The following is a 22793-nucleotide window of genomic DNA, read 5'->3' as shown; positions in this document are numbered from 1 at the left end:
AGCGTAGCCTACTCTCTCATTTGTTTCTCAGTTCTGTGTAGTGGGCCTTGCAAATTTCGAGCAATTTGCTGTCAAAGCATCTGGATCCAAACTGATTCCGTGAAAGAGATTTGTCTAGACTCGGTTATAAGGTAGCCTGACGTGGTGATATTTATAAAAACTTATATAGAGAAAACGATTCAGTTCAGTTAGCCAGTTTGCAGTTAAACATGATACTGTGGACTATTTTGATTGCACGGGAAAAAAATGAATGTGCTCCGAGTCATTTCATATTAGTCTATGCGATATACATTTGCACCGTAGGGACATTTAAATTATTCAGGTATGCCCTGGCATGTAGGAATGTTCAGTGAGTCCATATCAAACTGATACTGCATGGAGAGCGCAGACCCATGGACTGCCTTAGAAAACAAAAAAAAAGGGGTGGGGTGGGCTTAAACCGACAACAAAACATGACCTGTTTATTTGGACAGAATCAGAGAGGAACTGCTGTCACGCAAGGGCGCTGCTTTGACAGCGATTTGGTCGAAGCAGTATTCCATTCATAACGTGTATGCTTTATGATAATATTTGTCAGCAAACACGTTTCAGGACAGATTGGGATGGATTGAAACGTAGTCCATTGGTTTGATGTTCTCTCTCTCTCTTTCTCTCTCTCTCTCTCTCTCTCTGAAAGGTCCGACATTAAAAGGCTCCCAGTGTTCTAACAGCTTCTTTGGCAGTGAACGCTCTTGTGTTGTCTCATTCAGAAGGGCAACGGATGGACGCTGAGAGGGGAAAGAGATAAGCATCTTTTCTTTCGTTTGGCTGTTCACATGACTACTCGCGACAGAGAAAATAGCAACTTAACCGCTGTCACAAAAAAAATGTATGCGTGAAAGCCCGGCTCAATTCGATAGCACGTTTTCTGCGCTTAGGATGGTTTCAGTGTTGTGCCTGAGAGGTGATGTAAGCTGAGCTCTTGGATGCGGGTGCACGCCGAGGAGCTGTCCACGCTGTCGAGGTGCTGATGCGGCTCTGAGAGGACGCCAGTATGGCTGCCGGAAAGTTGCTGCTCTACGCCGGTCTTTCCCTCTCTCTGTGTGCCCTCGGAATGCTGGCCGTGGCTATCTGCTCCGACCACTGGTACGAGACGGACGCTCGCAGATACCGGGAACGTTGCCGAAGTTTCTCAAGCCGTCGGAAGGACCCGGGCTTTATTTACATTCCCAGTAATAGCCTCCCGTTGCGCGCGAGTCGCTCCCGTTTGGACCGCTGGGAGGAGAAGCTGCTGCTGGCTCGGAACCGTCGGCAGCTGTTCGCTATGAGTGCCGCGGACGAATGCAGCAGGCAGTACAATTCCACCAACATGGGGCTTTGGAGCAAATGCCACCGTCTGGGATTCGACCAGGATATGGAGGATCTCATTCGCAAAGGTAAGAGCAGAATGCATATCCAAACGAATCTGCCTGTAGCTCCTTCCTGCAGGCACAACACAAAACGTTGTCCAAAGAGCAAACTAAATATTTTCGCTTGTGAACTGAAAAAAGACAGTAGCCTAAATCTAGTGGGCTGTGATGATATTTTTGCCCATATCATCCCTCAGCCATTTTCTCTAGTGATTGAAAATTACCCTATTGTAAGCATCATTAGGGATCTCGCAGCTTCAGTAGCATTAATGTAATAGTCTGTAATTCAGCCACAGTTTAACGGTGTTCCCAGGCTAGCACACCATGGCTCTCGCAGCTCCTGTTTTCCTTTTGCATCGATCTGTGCTGAATGTGGGCCAAAACAAACTACTAGTGCTTTCATTTATATGTGGTATACTTTTTTAGTTGTGCCCAGCTACATAGCTACAGTATTACATGGCTGACAATCAAAGATGACCATTTCCAAAATCAGGAAAATCAGAGGGTATAGTCAGACATGCATGTTTACCAGGTTTTCGGGTTCATGGGAACTCATTGGAGCCAAGGGAGACATTTTGACCTATTATGGTCCACTGAATTAGTTTTGCCCACACAAGGATGTTTTTTCTCCTAGCATGCTTGAGTAAACTGGGGCTCCAGCCTCCCCTTGGTAAAATAATGTGTGTGTGTGACCGATGCTGTGTGCTATCATCTCTCTGACAGCCTCGACTGTGGGGATTTCTGGGCCGTGAGAGCACTTTAATCAGGGAGAGTGTGATAGGCCGGCAGCGTACAGCTGTGCTCCTTACGGCCTCGTTATGGTAGCCTCACTACTGACCTGCCATCTGGGCCAGTGGGTAGCCCAAACACACACACACTCTCTCTTTCTCTCTCTCTCTCTCCCTCTCTCTCAGACATCAAATTTCCCCAATTTTCCCACTTTTAACAACAACTTATTTTTACACCACCCCAAAACCTCATTTACCACCAATACCTCAAATGACTGGACAAGAAGCAGCACGCCGGTTCTGAGATGCACAGTATTCATTGCTCAAGTCACAGAGGCCTGTTTCAGAGTGGGTTCCATGACATACAAAGCTTAGTATAACAATAGGAAATTTATAAAATGCGCCTACATGTAAGTATATACAAATATCAGATGTATATCAATACAGTGAACACATTTACGTACAGCATTTCACTGAGTAGCGTACTAACTTAGTACCATATTAAGTTTAAGTGAGTTCAGAAATAGCTGCAGAACAGCATTCCTCTGTTATCTGTGTGTCTGCTCATTTGTACCTGAGGCCAGGTATCCATACTCATCATCTATGTACTTGTGTCATATGGGAGTTTGCGGTGGGCCCGATTCGGTGGCGTAGTGTGGTGGCGTCACGGGACTGTGGGAAGGCTGAGCAGCTTGTGTTTCGCAGGATCAGCAGATGCTCTCCTCTCCTCTCCTCTCCTCTCCTCTCCTCTGCTCTCTTGGGCAATCTCAGAGCATACGCATGTTTATGGAGGCGGGGATGCCAAGGAACAGTGTCCTCTATCCATTCTTAACCCAGATGGATGAATGTGTGATGGATGTGCTTGTATGTATGTATGTAGTTTATATACTGTATATATACTGTATATGTATGTATGTATGTACAGTGAGGAAAATAAGTATTTGAACCCCTGCCGATTTCGCAAGTTTGGCCACTTGCAAAGAAATGTGTGATCTATAATTGTAATAGTAGGTGTATTTTAACAGTGAGAAACAGAATATCAACAAAAAAATCCAGAAAACTGCATTTTATAACATTTGACTTAATTTGCATTTGATGCAGAAAATAAGTATTTGAACCCCTAGCAAAACATGACTTAGTACTTGGTGGAATAACCCTTGTTGGCAAGCACAGACGTCAGACTTTTCTTGTAGTTGGTCACCAGGTTTACACACATCTCAGGGCGGATTTTGGTCCACTCCTCTTTGTAGATCCTCTCCAAATCCTTAAGGTTGCGTTTTCAATGGGAGGGAATGAGGGAATGAGGTTCAAGCCCAATATTCCACGTTACATGGCCCCATCCATAGTCCCCCCGATGCAGTGGAGTCGTCCTGTACCCTTGGCAGAGAAACAGCCCCAAAGCATAATGTTTCCACCTCCATGCTTGACGGTGGGGATGGTGTCATATTCAGCATTCTTCCCCCTCCAAACGCGGCAAGTCGAGTTGATGCCAAAGAGCTTGATTTTGGTCTCATCTGACCACATCCGGTCTCCCAATCCTCCTTAGAATCATTCAAGTGTTCATTGGCAAACTTCAGACGGCCCTGTACATGTGCTTCCTTGAGCAGGGGGACCTTGCGAGTGCTGCAGTACTTCAAACCATTACGGCGTAGTGTGTTGCCAATGGTTTTCTTGGTGACTGTGGTCCCAGCTGCCTTGATATCATCCACAAGCTCCCCCTGAGTAGTTCTGGGGTTATTCTGCACCTTTCGGATGATCACCGATACCGCACGAGGGGATATCTTGCATGGAGCCCCAGACCGAGAGCGATTGACAGTTGTTTGGTGTTGCTTCCATTTACGAATAATCGCACCAATAGTTGTCTACTTCTCACCAAGCTGCTTGCCGATGGTTTTGTAACCCATTCCAGCCTTGTGCAGGTCTACAATCTTATCTCTGACGTCCTTGGTCAACTCTTTGGTCTTGCCCATGGTGGTGAGGTTGAAGGTGTGAAGTATGATTCTTTGGACAGGTTTCTTTTATACACGTCACCAGTTGAGATCAGGTGTACCTTGTTAGGCCTAATGAGGACTAATCTGTGGGCACATAACTGGTCATTGGGAGCCAGAATTCTTGCTGTTTGCTTGGGGGTTCAAATACTTATTTTCTGCATCAAATACAAATAAAGTCATAAATGTTATAAAATGCAGTTTTCTGGATTTGTTTGTTGATATTCTATGTCTCACTGTTAAAATACACCTACCATTACAATTATAGATCACACATTTCTTTGCAAGTGGCCAAATTTGCGAAATCGGCAGGGGTTCAAATACTTATTTTCCCCACTGCATGTATGTATGTATGTATGTATGTATGTATGTATGTATGTATGTATGTATGTATGTATGTATGTGTATATGTATGTATATACAGTATGTATACATGTATGTGTGTGTGTGTGTGTGTGTGTGTGTATGTGTGTGTGTGTGTGTGAAGCTTCTTGTTACCTCCACCAAGGAGGTTGTGTTTTCGGTTGGGTTTGTTTGTGGGTCTGTCTGTCTGTCTGTCTGTTTGTCGGACAGCCGGTTTCCCAAAAAACTGCCAGGCCAATTTTCATGAAACTTGGTGGAGGGGTGTAGCAAGAACCCATTAAATCAGTTTGGATCGGATCTGAATTTGGGCGGATCCACAAATCATTTTTCTCTTTCATTAACGCTGCAAGATAGGGGCATTTGGCCTTGGCGGAGGTCTGTGCTCTCCAAGTGCCCTTCTAGTGTTGTGTTTATCTGTGCCATAAATTGGTTCACATGCGGCTTTTCCTGAGGACAGAGGACATGTGTTGACATGGTTTACTGATGCGAGTCGAGCAGACATCTTGGATATCCCATGCTTCCTACGATTCTGTAAGAGGAGCCCCTCCAGGAGAGCGTGGGTGTGGGGATGGAGGAAGGGTAGGGGTGGGGTGGGGGGTCGGTGGGACATATTGAGCGTTAATGGGTGTAAAGCTTTGAGGTGGAGTAGAAAGGATTGTGTTTGGTTGGACAATGGCGGAGGGAGAGATGTTATGAAGTCCTAGGGGGAGGGAGGTGGTAACAGTAGCAGAAATTCTCGGTTTGTTTCGTACATTAGAGGGAGAAGAGGAGCAAGAAAAGAAGATTGGCTGAGAGAAAGGGTGTTAATGCATTACTGTTGTTGTTTTAGTTGTGTGTGTGTGTGTGTGTGTGTGTGTGTGTGTGTGTGTGTGTGTGTAGTGTGAACAGTGAATAGTGTCTAGTGTGTGTTTCAAACTGCTAGAAAATAGTTGATAGGCGAACTAAAGGATAGCTCACTGGCTATAGAGAAATGGATTTAATAGGAGACAGAAAGAGAAATTGACACAACAAGGGAGGAAAGTGGATTGAGTAACCCCTCAACCAGAATGCGCACACTCGCACACACTCGCACACACTCGCACACACACACACACACACACACACATACACACACACACACATTGTTGTCCACCATCTGGCCCTGGCTCTCAGGGGAGGCCCATCAGGCTGTGATGAAGACATTTAGAGCAGGGAGTCCAATCTCACGGAGAGAGAATTGTTCACCCCACCACACTCTCTAATGAAACAATTGTGTGTGTGTGTGTGCGTGCGTGTGTGTGTGTGTGTGTGTGTGTTTGTGAGTGTGTGTGTGCTTCAGTGTGTCTTAGTGTTGCAAAAAAGCCCTTGAATGTTTGTGTGAGAGTTTGTGCATGTTCGTTTATTAAGAAAACATGTATTTATGCAATTTTTGCGATTGTGTGTGTGTGTGTGTGTGTGTGTGTGTGTGTGTGTGTGTGTGTGTGTGTTTAGGGGGTGAAATGAGAAGGATGCATTGTGTAGTTAAAATGCTCCAGCTGAGCTGAGGATTGAATTACTAACCCTCCCCCCACCCCCACCCCCACCCCCATCCCCCCTCCCTCAGGGATCTCATTTCCCCGATTGGGGCGGCTAAATTGGACACCACAGGAGGGTTAGCCACGCCCTCTAGATTCAGGAGCCAGTCCCCAATGGGACCCCAACGACACGAGTAATCAAACACACTCACACAGGGATCTCTCTCCCTCCCTCTCTCCCTCCCTCCCTCCCTCCCTCCTTCCTTCCCTCCCCTCTCTATCTTCTCTTCTTCTCCCTCTGAGAGAGCTTCCCACTGGGCTATTACAGGCTGCAAAGAGATGATAGTGTTGTGTGAATGACACTGCATAGGTCAATAAGATAGGGGGGTAAAATGGGTTAGTGAGGACTTTGTGATGCTGACAGTTGCACATTCACACGCTGAACTCTTGTCACTACATGCTGTGTGAAAAGGCATCATTTTGCTTATCTGATTCAGGTCAGGCCGGATCAGGGGGCTCTTTACTGCTGACTGCATCTGTTTTGAGTTCATTTCTGTTTCTGTGAACAGCAACAGGGGCATGGCCTGAAATACCTATTTCAGCTGTCGTCGTTGATGTTTCTGTGTTATCTGGACTGTGTGAATGGGAGGCTGTATGGGTGTGGGGCTTATATCTTTTTTGAGGGACAACAGCGTAAATCAAAAGGCTGTTTATACACATTCAGAATCATTAGGAAAAAATGTGTTTCTAAATGTAAGTGTGAAGGTCATTGGAATTCACCTTGAACACTCTGGATGATCTGTGATTAGGATAAAACAGTGAACATTAGTCATCATCATCATCTACATGACCATTACGCTGACACAGTACAACATTTACAGACGGATTATCATAGTTGGCTCAAAAGGGCTGTGTAAGTCCATGAGAGTTTTAAAGACTCTGTATTGCGTAATGTATGGATTACTTTTGACATTTAGAGGCACAAATATGTTGCCTCTGTTCTACAGTACTTATCCACTCAGATTAAGGACTTTAGAGGCAGCAGATCAGTGTTTGTGTTTCTATATTGTAATTCAATGTTCGTTTGGATTATCTTCAAAAAGCATTTCATGACAGCATTTCCCCAGTTCATTCATCTATACTTTTTGGACCAGTAAAATGATCATCTCAGATTATTAATAATCTCAGTAATAAAAGTTATAGCTGTAAAATGTTCTGACTAGGATGCCCCCCTGGGAGAGGGGTTTGTCACTGCTGGTCTTAAGTATATTGCGATAGTGGTTAAATGCGGTTTTCACGTAGTCCTGAGCAACCTCAGAGAACCCTGAGGCATTGAATGTTTCATGGCCTTGGGTCTTTGTCCATTCTGTGACATGGGTGGTGAGGTGAGTTGAGCTGAGGCCTTTCATGCCTTTCCTGGAAGCTCTATTAGAGGCCTCCTGCATGGCCTGCATTCCTACAAGAGGTTTTACAGAGACGACTGACTACTGCATTGTGTTGAACAGCCGATAAAACACACACGCACACACACAAACACACACACACACACATACACACACACACACACACACACACACACACAAACATACACAGAAATCACACATATGTTCCCATCCGCATGGATAGGCTGGGCTGAACGCACACATACATACACACACACACACACACACACACACACACATACAGGTCAAATGCACCTTTTGTAATGTGCACTGCCAGTCAATGTTCGTCTGTCAGAGGGAGAAAATGAGCAAGAAAGACTTGCATGCATTTAAATTGTGTGTGTGTGTGAGAGAGTGTGAGTGTGTGTGTGTGTGTGTGTGTGTGTGTGTGTGTGTGTGTGTGTGTGTGTGTGTGTGTGTGTGTGTGTGTGTGTGTGTGTGTGTGTGTGTGTGTGTGTGTGTGTGTATGTGAGAGAGAGAGGAGATGCACACTTCCCAGAACCTTCGGCGATACGTCTGCAGAGATGGATGCTGCTTGTTTGTGCAATTACAGGGAGAAGTGGAGGGAGAAGGAATGGCGGCAGAAGCTGTTAGTCAGGAGGAAATGACACTCGTTCTCCCTCTCGGTCTGTCTCTCTCTCTCTCTCTCTCTTCTCTCTCTTCAGTTCCTGCTTTCTTTTTTTTCCCTCTCACTCTCCTGGGCAGACTGTTCACGTCTCCCTATCTCATTCTTATCTGCTTTTTTTTTTTCAGTCCTTTCTCCTCCTGCTTCCCATTGCTCACTATCTCTCTCTCTCTCTCTCTCTCTTTTTTTTTTTCTCTCTCACTCTCTCTCTGTCTCTGCCTCAAGTTCAAGTGCAATATTTTCAGTGTCAACTGAATACAAATAAATCAGTGGATCGTGGCTACCCCTCTGCACCCCTCTGCTCTCCTCCGCTCTTCTTCTCATCTCCTCCCCCCGCTCACACCTCTGCCGTCCCTCCATCCTTCTTCCGCCTTTCTCCAGTGTGCCTCAAGCATGACATCGCCATGGTGACAAGGTGCCTGGGGACTCTGATTGGTCAGAGGTCTCTATAGAAAGGCAAAAAGAATGTAATGCCACGAGAGCCCTGAGGAACCCACGGCAGGGGGCACCAATCAGATGCCTTCGTTTCAGACAGGTTCGGCGTGGTTCCCTTTTGGGAATTGGAACGTTCATCGATTGGATCAGTTTCTCCATTAGTTTGGAATTCAGTCAAATGATAAAGGCTTGTGGAGAAGCATTCACTACCAAGCTTTGATCTGCTGCCCCTCAGATGCTAGAGTTTAACTTCGCATTCAAATCTACTGTAACCCCTTTTTCGACTCTCTCTGTCAGCTTTGTGTTGTTGACTCCAAGTAAAAAACTGCCTGCACAAACCGTGCATCTACAGATGACAAGCAAGCAATCGTCGCTAGACTCCAAAACGGGCGGTCAAAGCCTCGGGTGGTCTCATGTTACCCAATTATGTCACAAAATCATGATTCACCCAACCCCTGTCGTCATATTCTAAACCAAAGGATTTGACCCAATTATCTTCTCAGATGAGAAAGGAAAGAATCCTCTTGCTTCTCATTTTTATGGATCAGGTCATCTCCTAGCAAAGTCAGTTGGAGCACACACCGCGGCTGCTACGCGCTGCTAATTTTAGACCTCCCCGAGTAAACCTTATGTGCTGAGTCCTCCAAAAGAGCTCCCCACGTCTGGCCTGTAAAGCGGTGGAGTCGTCTGGGCTTGGGCTGGATGTTGATAGGAAAGGACTGGAGCAATGAAGGCTCATTTTCTCAGATTTACACAGTGTTCAATGATTCAGTCGCTCTCCATCTCTCCCTTGTTCAGCCTCTGGCTCGGACGTGTACATGCACACATGCATGCTTATATCTTAACCGCATTACACACATGTGTATGATATGCACATGTGCACACACACACAAACAGGCACTCTCTATCTCTCTCACACACACACACACACAGAGTGCGTGTGTATATAATATATGTATTCTCTACAAGCATATGTCCACACAACTCAATGTTTAATGTCCGTGTACACACTGAAATACACTCATGTACTTATATAGATATAGTATCCCCCTATACACACAAACACACACACACACACACATTAACACACACATTAACACACACTCACACTCACACACACACTACACTTACTCATCCAAACAGGATTGGCACATGTGGCCTTCCTGTCGTCTCCACTTCAATGCCACTGATTGAGTGTCGTCCCCCCCCCCCCCTTTCTCTCCAGTCTTCCGTTAAACCCAGATGTGTGTCCCCTCTCTCCCTTGTCCCCTTTCAGTGCTGGACACTGTGGCTTCTCTCTTCCTCTTCCTCCTCCTCCTCTTCCTCTCTGCACGTTTGATCAATGGCTCATCAGAAGAGCTGGGCTTCACAGGGACAGCAGCCATAAAGAGATGACACCAATCAGTGTCCCATTCAGGCCCAGGACTTGCAGCCCATTGAGAGACAGATGCTGATGGAGAGAGAGAAAGAGGGGATGTGGGGGACAGAGAGATAGAAAGAGTAGAAAGAGGGGCCATTTTAAAGAGGGGTTGACCACAGCTGCCTTCATGAAAGGAGGCCTTTTTAACAAGTTTGACAAAGCAGGAATTATGCCTCATACAGGGGTTCTGTACCGACTAGCTCCTCTTTGCCCTGTGGCCAAGGGGGCTCTGCTAGCTCCTTAGCATGGCAATGCCTCCTTCCTGTTTTTCCTCCTCCTCTTCCAAACGTCTTGTTTAAATCTCTGCGGTACACCAGAGCTATGCTGGCGAATGTTTGTGCCATAATTCTAATTAATGGAATATGTACGTCATTCACAGAGGGACACTTTTTTCTCTTTTTTTTGTTCATGCTTTACATAAATGTTCCTTCCTGTGTCTGTTGTCATGGCGACCGTTAGACACTATTTGACAGTTTATGTTAGAGCGCGGTGATGTGGATCCCTCTCTGCTTCGTGCAGTTGGCTAGTTCTGCCTGGCAGAGGAGAAGAGGGAGGGAGAGAGGGAGAGAGGGAGGTGGGAAGAAGAAGAAGTGTCACGCGTTGCCTTTTACATCAGAGACTTTTTTTTATCCTGTAAAGGGAGGCTTTTAGCTGCATCCCCACTCAAGAGTCACGCTCAGATAGACACTGTGAATAGTATTTACAAAAAACACAGGAAGGATATAGAAGAATGATATTAAAAATTCATAGTCATTTACTTGACATGCTCATTCTGTGACCTTGACTTCATGTGTCCATTCTTTGCCCATGACTCGATGCCTATATGACAACATTGGTCAAATGGCGAGCATTTTTACAAAACTCAGATTGTATACACCAGCTCATGACTGGCACTGACCTTGTTAGCTGAATGAATGAGCACGTATGGCTGTCGGTGTTCTCCCTCTCCCTCTCTGTCTCTCTCTGTCTCTCTCTCTCATACCCGCTCCTCTGATGTGGCGTGTTTTGACTGCATCCTCAGCGCACGTTAGCTGGTGCGGGGAGACAGGAGGCAGAATGCAAGCCCAGATCCTAGCCTGAGCGGAGCAGACGTGAGCGGACATGAGCAGAGCGGAGCAGACGTGAGCGGACGTGAGCAGAGCGGAGCAGACGTGAGCGGACGTGAGCAGCGCGGAGCAGAGGAGGCATTGAGCGCTCGCGGCCCTGTCCTGACTAAAGCATAGTGGCTTAGCTTAGTTACATCCCAGTCACTCTGGCAGGACAAGTCGGGATGTTTTCTTTTAGTTACGTGGTAGATGTTCTCTTTCTCGTCTTTTACTACTTTCTATGTTCTGTCTTTTTCTCTCTCTCACACACACCCACACACACTCACACTTAATATCTTCCTGGGCGGCTCATGGGACATGTTTTTAATTAAGAAGGTTGGCATGTGTGGAGAGTGAGCGTGTCACGGAAATGGCTCTGACATTTGAATGACATCCATTTCTCTGCAAATAATTGGATCAGGGCTAGCGCCGCCGCTGACAGGCTGAAGTAGGTGTTGGGCTCCCCGCTCCTCGCTCCTTCGCTCCTCGCTCCCCGCTCCTCGCTTCTCGCTTCTCGCTCATGCCCCGCACTACTCTCCATCTGTGTCTCTGAACCAGGCTGCCAGCCTGCACTGCCTCGCTAATCTTAACATAAACGATAGAGAGAGAAAGAAAAGAAAAAAAAAACAGAATGACAGTGAGTGAGAGAGAGGAAAACTGCATTACCCCAACCCCCTCCCCCCTAAAAAAAAAAAGACAAAAAAAACAAGTTCTTATTTCCAAGCAGGGTGGTTGGCAGTGCTGTGCCAACACTCTGATGGATGTTTGTTTGAGTCGTAAGGTTTTGTTTGCGCTCTGCCCGCCCGCACTTTTTGCAATTCTTACATCAGCCGAGCTCGCTGTCATGGCGGACGTGCTACTGTGGAACGGGGCCCGAGGCACCAGCCAGTGGGGCTTTCACAGATGCCCCGGCTCTGGCAAGAGCACAAAGAGCGGGTGACATCAGCACATTTCAAAGTGTTCGGATTAAGTTGCAAACATTTCTTAGCGGTCAGATGATCCCCAAAGCTCTGCTAGCTGACCCCCTTTTCTGGCCCTCGGGCTCGTAAACCATCTCCCCGGCTCCTTCTCATTTCCACAACTCTCTTTGTCTCTTTTTGTATTCCCCTTTATTTTCAAATGACCTTGAGAACACTCTCGTTCTGACATCCCCCTAAATGGACAGGTGAGATCAGAAGGGGCTCAGATCTCCTCTATTTCATCCAGAGATGGGAATTGTGTGTGGAATTCCCACTCCAGTCTAATCACCGGACTGCCGGCTCTCTTTGGAGCTCAAAGGCTCTCCACCAGGGAGCCTGATTGAGTTTCCTGGTAAAAACGTGGCTGCTTAAAATGAAAGCCCCAAGGGTAAAATCCTGGGCTTTAACCTGTCATTCTGACAGAGGCGACCTTTTCTGCCCCTCTCCCTGTTTTTTTTCTTTTTCTTCATCTCGTGCTCTCTCTTTCCAACCCTTTCTAGCTTTTCCCCCCTCTATCTATCAATCTATCCCTTTCTTCTGAGTAGATAGCACAGTACAGAGAGCATCAATCTCTCCGCTGACAAGGTGTTCTGTCTCTTGATAGCTCTCGTCCATTCTGGAACTCTCCTCGATTGTTCTGTGCTGTTGAGCCTTGTCCTTAGCTTACCTGTGAGGCAGAGACCAGCGAAAATGGGGAGAGTTTGAGTAAAGACCAGGGAGTCTTTTGCTAGCTTCTGACTTATACAAGCACCTTTCCCCTGATCTGTGGACTGTGAGAATGATCCCTTGGCAGGATCAGACAATAAGAGAGAAGATTATTTTTTCCCCTCATGAACTTGTTAGAAGTGATGCTATGCTAGAGAAGCAGCAACCTTACCCTCCCTCTCTCCCTCTCTTTTTTTCTTTCCCTGTTTCATCCTCAACCCCTCAATCTCTTTTATTTATTTATTTTTGTCTCTCTGCGAGTTCTTGCCTTTTTTTTATCTGTGCACTCCTTCGGCCTGTTTGATGCTTGGAAGATTGTCCACATAAATTATGGAAGCGCAATACCTTCCCCCTCATCGCGTCTGTCAATGGAGAGTCAATATCTATTTCAGCACCATTGCTTGTGCTCTCCTCTTCGGCCAGACCGAGGGAGTGAGATTAAAGGTTGAGAGAAAGGGAGGAAAGAGAGTGAGAGAGAAAGAGGGAGAGAGAGAGAGAGAGATGCGGAGAGCCTTAGGCTATGAGGAGGGTACTGAAGTGTGCGAGCTGTGTTGAAGAGGGGATATAAATTCTTGATTCCTCTCATCTCTCCTCTGCCTTCTTGTTTGCAAACCACCGTACCAAATGATCGAGGAGCAAACAACGAAAATGGGACGAAACAAACAAGACGACTCCAATTAGCATCTGTTCTGTAAAATCTGAAGCCACGGCCAAAAGATACCCCCACAAAAGACAACACACACACACACACACAATCGCACTCACACACACACACTCACACACACACACACACACACACACACACACACACAGTGTTATTCATGTGAAACGATGACTACCTGTTGCGTCCCAGTGTTGTAGAGCCAAACAGGAAGAGTGACACATGCTCACGTCACGTTTCTGCATTTTGATTGGTCCCACGCTGAATGGGAACGTAAACCTTGATTGGTCCCACCCTGAATGGGAACGTAAACCTTGAATGAAGGGAGCTTATCTCTCAGCCCTCTGTTCTGCTCTGGTCTGACAGAGGAGGAGCAGTGAACAGGAGGAGTGATAATCTGCTCTTTTCTCCATCTCTCTCCTTCTCTCTCGCTTTCTCTCTCTGTCTATCTTTCCTTTTTTATTCTCTGCATGTAGGCTGAAAATAAATCACCTTGCGCAACACAGTTCGCTCGTTTGTGTTGGGAAAGCCCCCCCCGCGCTAGCTCACTTGTGCAACACAGGGCCGCGCGGTAAGCCTATTAGCCGCAGCCTTTTTCGCTGTGCCTTTGGACTAGCAAATCGCTCTACTTCAGCTTATTTCGCACACGGTGCTCTTGGGGCTTCTTGTCCACACAAACCCGGGGAAAAACAGCACCTACTCAGCCCCGCGTGTCAGTTAGTCTCAGCCCCATGTGTCAGTTAGTCTCAGCCCGCGTGTCAGTTAGTCTCAGCCCCGCGTGTCAGTTAGTCTCAGCCCCGCGTGTCTGTTAGTGTCAGTTAGTCTCAGCCCCGCGTGTCAGTTAGTGTCAGTTAGTCTCAGCCCCGCGTGTCAGTTAGTGTCAGTTAGTCTCAGCCCCACGTGTCAGTTAGTGTCAGTTAGTCTCAGCCCCACGTGTCAGTTAGTGTCAGTTAGTCTCAGCCCCGCGTGTCAGTTAGTGTCAGTTAGTCTCAGCCCCATGTGTCAGTTAGTGTCAGTTAGTCTCAGCCCCGCGTGTCAGTTAGTGTCAGTTAGTCTCAGCCCGTGTGTCAGTTAGTGTCAGTTAGTCTCAGCCCCGCGTGTCTGTTAGTGTCAGTTAGTCTCAGCCCGCGTGTCAGTTAGTCTCAGCCCGCGTGTCAGTTAGTCTCAGCCCGCGTGTCAGTTAGTCTCAGCCCCACGTGTCAGTTAGTCTCAGCCCCACGTGTCAGTTAGTCTCAGCCCCGCGTGTCAGTTAGTCTCAGCCCCGCGTGTCAGTTAGTGTCAGTTAGTCTCAGCCCCGCGTGTCAGTTGGTGTCAGTTATTCCCAGCCCTGTGTGTCAGTTGGTGTCAGTTAGTGTCAGCCTCGCGTGTCAGTTAGTGTCAGCCTCGCGTGTCAGTTAGTGTCAGCCCCGCGTGTCAGTTAGTCTCAGCCCGCGTGTCAGTTAGTGTCAGTTATTCCCAGCCATGTGTGTCAGTTGGTGTCAGTTAGTCTCAGCCCCGCGTGTCAGTGAGTCTCAGCCTCTTGCTGGCCCCTAGCTGGTTACCCGGTTCCTTCACCTCACACTTTCACCTTCCTCATCCTTCATCCATGTTCTGCTCCACTATCTACATATACTTCTACATACGTAATGTATAAATATATACATCGTAAATGTGTTTGTTTTAAATGTTTACATTGCTTGTGCTGGTCCCTCCGGAAAGAAAAAGCTTATGCTACAATAAACTAAAGTAAGAGGCAACAATTGACTGGCTGAAGGGGATGAGAGAAAAGCATCTGCTCGAGTAAAGAGGCATGTGTTTTGACGAGACATTTCACCCTTGCCAGCGACATGAGGCATGAACATGGCAATGGATGCATCAACGCTAATCACACCCTCAGTACATATCTGACACCACTCCCCATAGCTGAGTGATTTAGTGTTCCCGGTCAAAGGGGCTGGCTGGCTCTGCTAGGGATGTTGCCCTGATGGACTGTGAGGGTGAAGTGTGAAAACTGTCCTCTCCAAAACTGGCTCAGTCCCTCCAGGGAGGTGTAACACACACACACACACACACACACACACACACACACACACACACACACACACACACACACACACACACACACATACATATATGTACAGACACACACACACACACACACACACATGTACACATACAAACACACACTCACACACACACAATAAACCGTCTCACCTCACTTCATCCCGGGGCAAACCAGAGAGGATGCTGTGCCAGGCTTTGGACGTTGGGCTTTGCTGTGCCTGGTTTGCTTCGCTGATTTCACAGACTCTGCATAATTGAATGTATGATAACAAAATTAGAGCGAGAAGGGCAAACAGTCGCACACTGCACCCCCCCCCCCTCCACCTCCAGCACACACAGCTCCCCAGAGGGGTGGGGTGGTGCGCTGAGCCGAGCTCTTTGTCGTCGGCTATTTGCAAACTGTCACTCATCTCTCCAGAGGTGTCCTCTGGGAAGCGTTAACACAGCACACATCTCCATCTCCCTCTCCATGCCTGAGAACAAATGTGTGTGTGTGTGTGTGTGTGTGTGTGTGTGTGTGTGTTTGTGAACTGCGCCATAAAAAAATGCAGCTTATTAAACATCAACATTTTGCATTTCATCGGGGGCATCCAGCCAGCAGACAGGCTTGTGCAGTTTTTTCTTATTTGAAGCGTTCAAAATAGCTGAACCAGAGATGGTGGTGGAACAGCCAAAAGAAAAGCGGTTATTCATTTTTATTGTGTGTCATTGCCTCTGACCCCGTTTCCCCTTCACCCCTGCCCCCTTCCCCTTCCTCGACCCTGAGTGTGTGCTGCTGAACCAACACTCATCAATCCGTCAGGAGGACCGTCGCCCCGCCCTCCTCTGAGATCATCATAAACATAAAGTTATACATCCACTCCTCTGACCTCTTCCTCACTGACAGAGCCATTAATCTACTGCTAGAGAGAAGGAGGTGTGGGGGGGGGGGGGGGTTAGAGAGATTGTGAAAGAAGAGAGAACAGGCGGAGGGAAGAGGTGAGAAAGAGGAAAAAGGCAAGTGAGAGAAAAAGAAAGAGAGAAAGAGGGGAGAGGAGATAAAGAAGAAGAAGAGACAAAGATAGAAGGAACAGGAGGGAGAGAGAGAGACGGAGGAATTGGACGGCAAAGGCCCCGTCTAGCTGATATGAGCGAGTGGCTGATAAAACCGTGTCCCACCATATCAGGCCAGGCTTCCCAACAGCAGGGTGCACTCTGGTAATTGCCTTTCTCTTGGGCTCTCCACACTTCTGCTCCTCTCTCTCTCTCTGTCTGTCGTCTCGGCTTTTTTTCCTCTTCTTTCTCTCAATCACTCGATTTCGCACTCGTCTTCCTCTACACTGTGTCACTCCACTCCTCACTCCAAAAACGTATTCATGGCCAGATCCAAATGCTGAATATCCAGTGAAGTGTAAAAGAAGTTCTCTCTCCGTCATAGTCATACGCTCTTTCTTTTTGCTCTGTCACACACACACACACACACACACACACACACACACACACACACACACACACACATACACACACACACGAACACCTGACAGAAAGTGATTGGTTGGTAAATAAGTCGCTGTCTCTTCTTCATTGAAAATCAGGTCAAAACACAGAGCAAAGTGCTGGGATTCAGAGACACCCCCTCTCTCTTAGTTAGCATGGTGGTTGCTCAACAACGCTTTAGTTAAACGCAGTCCAGAAGGTTTCCAATCACATTTCCATGTGAACGTGCCTCCGCCCCCCCCCCTCCCCATTTCCAGTTGGCCGTAATCGAAGGCCTCGGCCTCGGCTGACCAAGGTGAGCGGCACTGATAAATGGCCGGCACTCAGCTAATTGGCTTTGATTGCTTGTTTTTCTTACATCAAGGGCACTCCTGCGTCTACTCCAGAATGCAAACACACACACATCATGGCGGGCAGACAGCTGCCTCAACCCTACCCCAGCACATACCCCCCCATCCGCCACCCCACATCTCTCCCTTCCTCCCCGAAGAGTAAACAATTTCGCAAAATCAAATCAAATCAAACGTTTATGTGAGTCTCATAATCACTGGCAGCCAGGAGATTGCATTTGCAGTTTCTTCCCATCTTATTTTCAGCGCCCATTGAAGTTTACGGCCCTGCGTTAGGAGGCAGGCCATAAAACGAGGCCGCCGTGTCTTTAGAACGTGCTCCAGCGCTTTTAGAACGTGCTCCAGCGCCACATTTGAGTGACATTCTATCAATTAGCGGTGAGAATTTCTTTGCCAGGGTCGCTATCGCTAATGACTCATTACAACCTTGATCAAGAGAGTTCAGCATGTGCTGAGTCTACCTCTAGGGGTCAGGAAAAAAAAACTTAATTAACCTTTAATTATTTTTATTTATTTAGTTGTATCAGCAGGTTCATGTTATTTTGATGAAGCTTCTAGTTTGTGGTATGGCATCCATTTTTTCCTCCGTTGGTGGTAGAGTGTGTTGTATAATATATACATAGTACAAAGTGGGAGGATTTTACACTGTCAAACAGTGGCATCAAGCTAAATCGACCTTCATTTTTGTTTATTTGCTATTATAAAAAGGAGGCTCAATAATCATTAGCATCAACCATTTCTATCAGATAAATTGTCATCAGTCTCACAACCTGGAGATGATTTAGTGATATCTCCCCCCATCTTTCAGTACCGTGTCCTGAATGTGTGTAGGTCATATTCACCCCCTGTAGGCTTCTCCTTATTCCTCACATCACCCCTGACAACTTCTACTGACTGCTGAACAGTTCACTCCAACCTGCTGGTGAGTGTGTGTGAGTGTGTGTGTGTGTGTGTGTGTGTGTGTGTGTGTGTGTGAGTGTGAGTGTGAGTGTGAGTGTGAGTGTGAGTGTGAGTGTGTGTGTGTGTGTGTGTGTGTGTGTGAGTGTGTCAGTGGGAGAAAGAGAGAGAAATAGTCTCAGACAGAGAGAAACAGACAGAGAAAGACAGACGCTCCAGGGGTCTTGTTACAGTGACTCACAGTATGGCAGGACATCACCCCCCAACCCTCAAGTCAAGTCCCCCTCTCACCCCCCACCTCCAGCGGAGGCACTCAAGAGAACGTCACTCCCCCAAACCCTCAAAACCGCTGCTTCAAATCCTCAAGCCCATGATCCACCGATGAATAAGCAGATACAGCAGACACAGGAGCACTCACAGAGGCCACTCACTCACTCACTACTATCCTGTCCCATCCATACGTTTCAGCAGGGCCGGCATGCATGAATGCCTAGGCCCGGGACAAAATCACTTCAATAGGCCCTGGCCCCCATCCGGGAAAAAAAATTAAATTAGGCCTGACAGCACGCTTTGGAATATTCAACGGCGTTCATTATTGATAGGACAACTGAAATGTCATTTAAAAACGTTCAGTGTCATTCGCCTCACCTTTTTGGTAGCAAAATCGTGTATTAGGTCCTTAAAGTATAGATTCTGCACCAGTCTTGAGAAATCGCTGAACACAGATTTGAGAGTTTTTTTTATAGGTGTTCACCACTGGAAAAAAAATGTGCAGTATGACGCACGAGTCACCATAAATGCTCAAAAGCTCCATGTCATAAATAGCATTCAGTAACTCCAAAGGACCTAGATTCTTCTCAAGTGTATACTGGTGTTATGTGATTAATCTGCCTTTCGAGATAATCTGTCAAATCATCTTCATGTTTTTGCAGACAGCTTTCAGCAGGATACACTAATGAACTCCACTGACATGTTCCACAACTCATCGCACATCTGCACTGAATGGTGTGCTGAATTGTGAAATAATGGAATTTAAATGCGACTTAAAATATATCTTGTTCCTGAAAATGACTTTAGGTAATATATTTTGACATCTGCCTCATCTAAAAAATACTTTCTCTTTCGCTGCTTGCAGTCTAACTTCGGCTCGATGCCCATAGCCTCGGCTACAAATGTGGCGTCTGACAGAAAACTCTGCCATATAGGCGAAGAAATTATTTCCTCAACTAACGCCTGAATGTTACATGCTTGTAGGCCTACGTCGAGAGGAAAGGGCCATTGATTAAAGGACGAGATTTCCATCGTTGATACACTGCAGTACCTTAACCCAAAAGTCAAGTAGGATAAACGCCGTAAATGACTGGAAGTATCTCATTAAACCTCATGCTTCTCATCTAGCGTCAGCCCATGCTCTTGTCTGATTGAGTTAGTTTCTCGAGTGCAAGTGTTTCGAAATAGGGCGCACCAGGGGCGTTGCTAAGAGTTGAAAACCTTTGGGGGTCTGAGGGATCCTCCCCGGGAATTTTTCTTTTAATTCTGGCAGCTAAATGCACCATTATCACACAGTTTGAGACAGAACAGTAAGCCTATAGGCAGCTCATTGCATGCAGGGCCCGTCTGTCTGATTCACATTAACATTACCCCATCCATTATACCACACTGCTTGTCTACATGAAGACACTTTTATGCTATGTCACACTGACACAGGACATGGACATTGCCATAGGTTACACATAAACTCGCGTTGATAACGGAGAATATTGATGAGGTTTTTATACAGAAATTACATTTCATGTGAACATCATACTGTTTGAATATCAGAAAACACGACATCAGCCTTTCTTTGGTAAACCGAGGTTAGAGTGCTGTCAGGAGATCGATTTTAAACTAGAGATATTAAAGTGGACTCTAAATGGTTCTCATTTTATTCCCTTTTACCTTGCCCAAATGATGAGCAACAGGAGATAACTCTTCTTCCAGCCTCACTTGACCCTCGTTGCCATCATCCTTTTTCTTTTTGAAAAAGCTTCTTATACCCATAGCCTTCAAGTCTTGCCTTAGTGAATTTGCTATCTTAGCTACCACCAGATGCCAACGATGACAAGCCCTGTAACCGGCGCACTATTTCTCTCTCTTGTGTTCAAAATGTGTGCGTGCCAAGTAGTGTTAATTAGCCTAAATCTGCTGCTTGAATGACACACAGAGGAGCCAAAGCTACTTGCTGTTTCCATCAACGATATAATATTATTTTCGAGGGGCTTTAATGCGTGATTGGAATGACAGATGAATATTTTCTTTTATTATTCTTATTGTTTGTAAAGAAACATTGAGATGCCCACGCCTAATGACACCAATGGGATGCAAGGCCTTTATTAATGTGCTCCGGCTGGTAAACTCCCAGCATCCTAACATCCCCTGTAACATTTCCTCGCGTACGGGACTCAGCCCGGCACTAAAGAGCACAAAGAGGTGATTACTTCCCCCGAAAATTTACCAACTCCGGACAGGCATGCACGGCATGAACGCATACTAAATTCAAAGTGTGCACGGCACAAGGGGAAAACGTGGCGAGAGGATTAACATTTAGAATGTGGGCCTGTACACCCTGAAACTGCCTCTGCCATATTTGCCCCTTGTTCCCTGCAGTCTTTACTGTCTAGCAAGTTCTAGCAAGAACTTTTTTTAGTAATGTCGGGTCTTTGGACATATCTCACCATGAATACATTTAGCTTTTTATGAGAGCAACACAGAGTCTGGTGTTGCATCATCAGCAGTTATCGAGGAGTATATTATTTTTTAATCATATTTAATACACACTGACCACACTGACCACACAACTCAATGAATTGTGAAAACTCCCCCCCCCCCCAGCGCCAGACCTGTGTGTCCGGTGAGTCCTCCTCATTCATTTAAAGTGCATGAGGTGATGAGAGTGGACTGGACCGCTGGGCCTGGGTCTTAGCCCAGCTACAGCAGTGCCCACACCTCCCCACTAACTACAGCACTGCCCACACCTCCCCACTAACTACAGCAGTGCCCACACCTCCCCACTAACTACAGCACTGCCCACACCTCCCCACTAACTACAGCAGTGCCCACACCTCCCCACTAACTACAGCACTGCCCACACCTCACCACTAACTACAGCACTGCCCACACCTCCCCACTAACTACAGCACTGCCCACACCTCCCCACTAACTACAGCACTGCCCACACCTCCCCACTAACTACAGCACTGCCCACACCTCACCACTAACTACAGCACTGCCCACACCTCACCACTAACTACAGCACTGCCCACACCTCACCACTAACTACAGCTGTGTCCACACCTCACCACTAATCCCATTTGGGCTCTTCTTGTCGGCACCTCCAGCTGGATGGTGGTAATGTGGCAGGAAGGACCCAATCAAGAGAGAGAAAGAGTGATTTCAACCTCACAAGAACGAAAGATGGAACCCTAATATATTTGTTTTCTCTCTCTCACTCTCTCTCTCTTTCTCTATATCTTATTCTCTCGTTCTCCAACATGTTCTCTTACTCAGAGTAAGATTATAGTGGTTAGATTTTACAGTGGAGCAGTGAATATTGCCTGCAAGATTTTACAACCCAAATGAATTTTATGAACTAAAATGGCAAACCAAAATGGCTTACAATACAGAAATAACCATTTTTCTTTTGGTTTAGTATGAGACCATTAAAAAATTTCAAAGCATGATATACACTTGTTTACATTTGCACTATTCAGCCTCATAAAATAATATCACCTCTATAAATGTTGTGTGAAACTTTGACGGGCTCTTCATGAAGACACACAGAGAGGCGTCGTGGCGAATCGGTAATGAGCTCTCTGCGGGCGCACGGTTATTTCTGAACCTCATAACGAGGTTAAGGGGTTCGTTAAGCAGTCGGAGCGCGTCGTCCGGCATGTGTGTGACCCTGGCTGGAGGCGAGGATTAAATGTCTCAGCGCTGAGACGTTCTTTGAGTCAGACGTCCGAGCCCCCCTGAAGAGTTCAGCAGGAGACTGTGCGTCCCGCCTCGGCCGTCTGCTTTGGGCTCGGAAGGCCGTGGAGGAAGGTCGGCTTGGTCCAAAGTGAACAGATCAAAGCGGAGATGGGGGGGTCGAGATGAGGGAGGGGGTGGGAGTCTGTGTGGAAACCAGTCGATGGTAGCAGTTGCTTTAGACAAATTAATCTGGCCTGAGCAGGCTCACCAAGTAATTCGAATAGTTATATTACATATTACATTTTGAACAGGGTAACTAGTAATCTGTAACCTATTATATTTCAAAAGGAATCTTCCTAACCCTGATTTCAGACTACAAACTTCATCAAGTCCTTTCCCACTTTCCCACCCTCATGTCATCTGCCTATCTATTCTTGCTGTATGTATGAACATGTGTGTGTATGAGTGTGTCTGTACGTATTCGGCTGCATATAAAGTGATTAGAAACGACCACAGATGTGAACTGTGGTTAGGCCTTTTGACAATGCTGAAGCAGAGTCACTGCCGTACTGCAAAGGTAAAAAGACACTCACTCCACACAACTCTCAAGATTAACAAGGAGGCAGAACAGTGTGTGTGGGTCTCGCAACACCACAGGCAATTTAGTTGAGCTGGAGGTAAGGCGGAAATGAGAGCTCTAACTGTTATCACATATAGTAGTTACAGCAGTTGTTGACCTCTGCTGGGCTGAAGCGTTGATACCCCAGACGCTGTGAAATTCTAGCAG

At 46.6% G+C, this 22793-nt stretch overlaps 1 protein-coding gene across 4 annotated transcripts in view; it reads left to right on the top strand.

The window, feature by feature from the left end:
* Positions 1–22793, top strand: part of tmem178b (transmembrane protein 178B) — a 101570-nt gene that overhangs the window by 4361 nt on the left and 74416 nt on the right. For 3 of the 4 annotated variants that reach the window (XM_031582392.2, XM_031582390.2, XM_012841366.3), the window contains exon 2: positions 677–1415. In XM_031582392.2, coding sequence (XP_031438252.1) covers positions 1034–1415 — 382 coding nt within the window. In that variant the 5' untranslated portion in view covers positions 677–1033. Of the gene's footprint in view, positions 1–8; positions 552–676; positions 1416–22793 lie in introns of those variants that run through there. The other variant, XM_031582391.2, reaches the window with a different exon arrangement.

Source organism: Clupea harengus, chromosome 16, assembly GCF_900700415.2.
Source record: "Clupea harengus chromosome 16, Ch_v2.0.2, whole genome shotgun sequence".
NCBI classification, from domain to species: domain Eukaryota; kingdom Metazoa; phylum Chordata; class Actinopteri; order Clupeiformes; family Clupeidae; genus Clupea; species Clupea harengus.
This window is presented reverse-complemented; position numbering and strand designations above follow the sequence as displayed.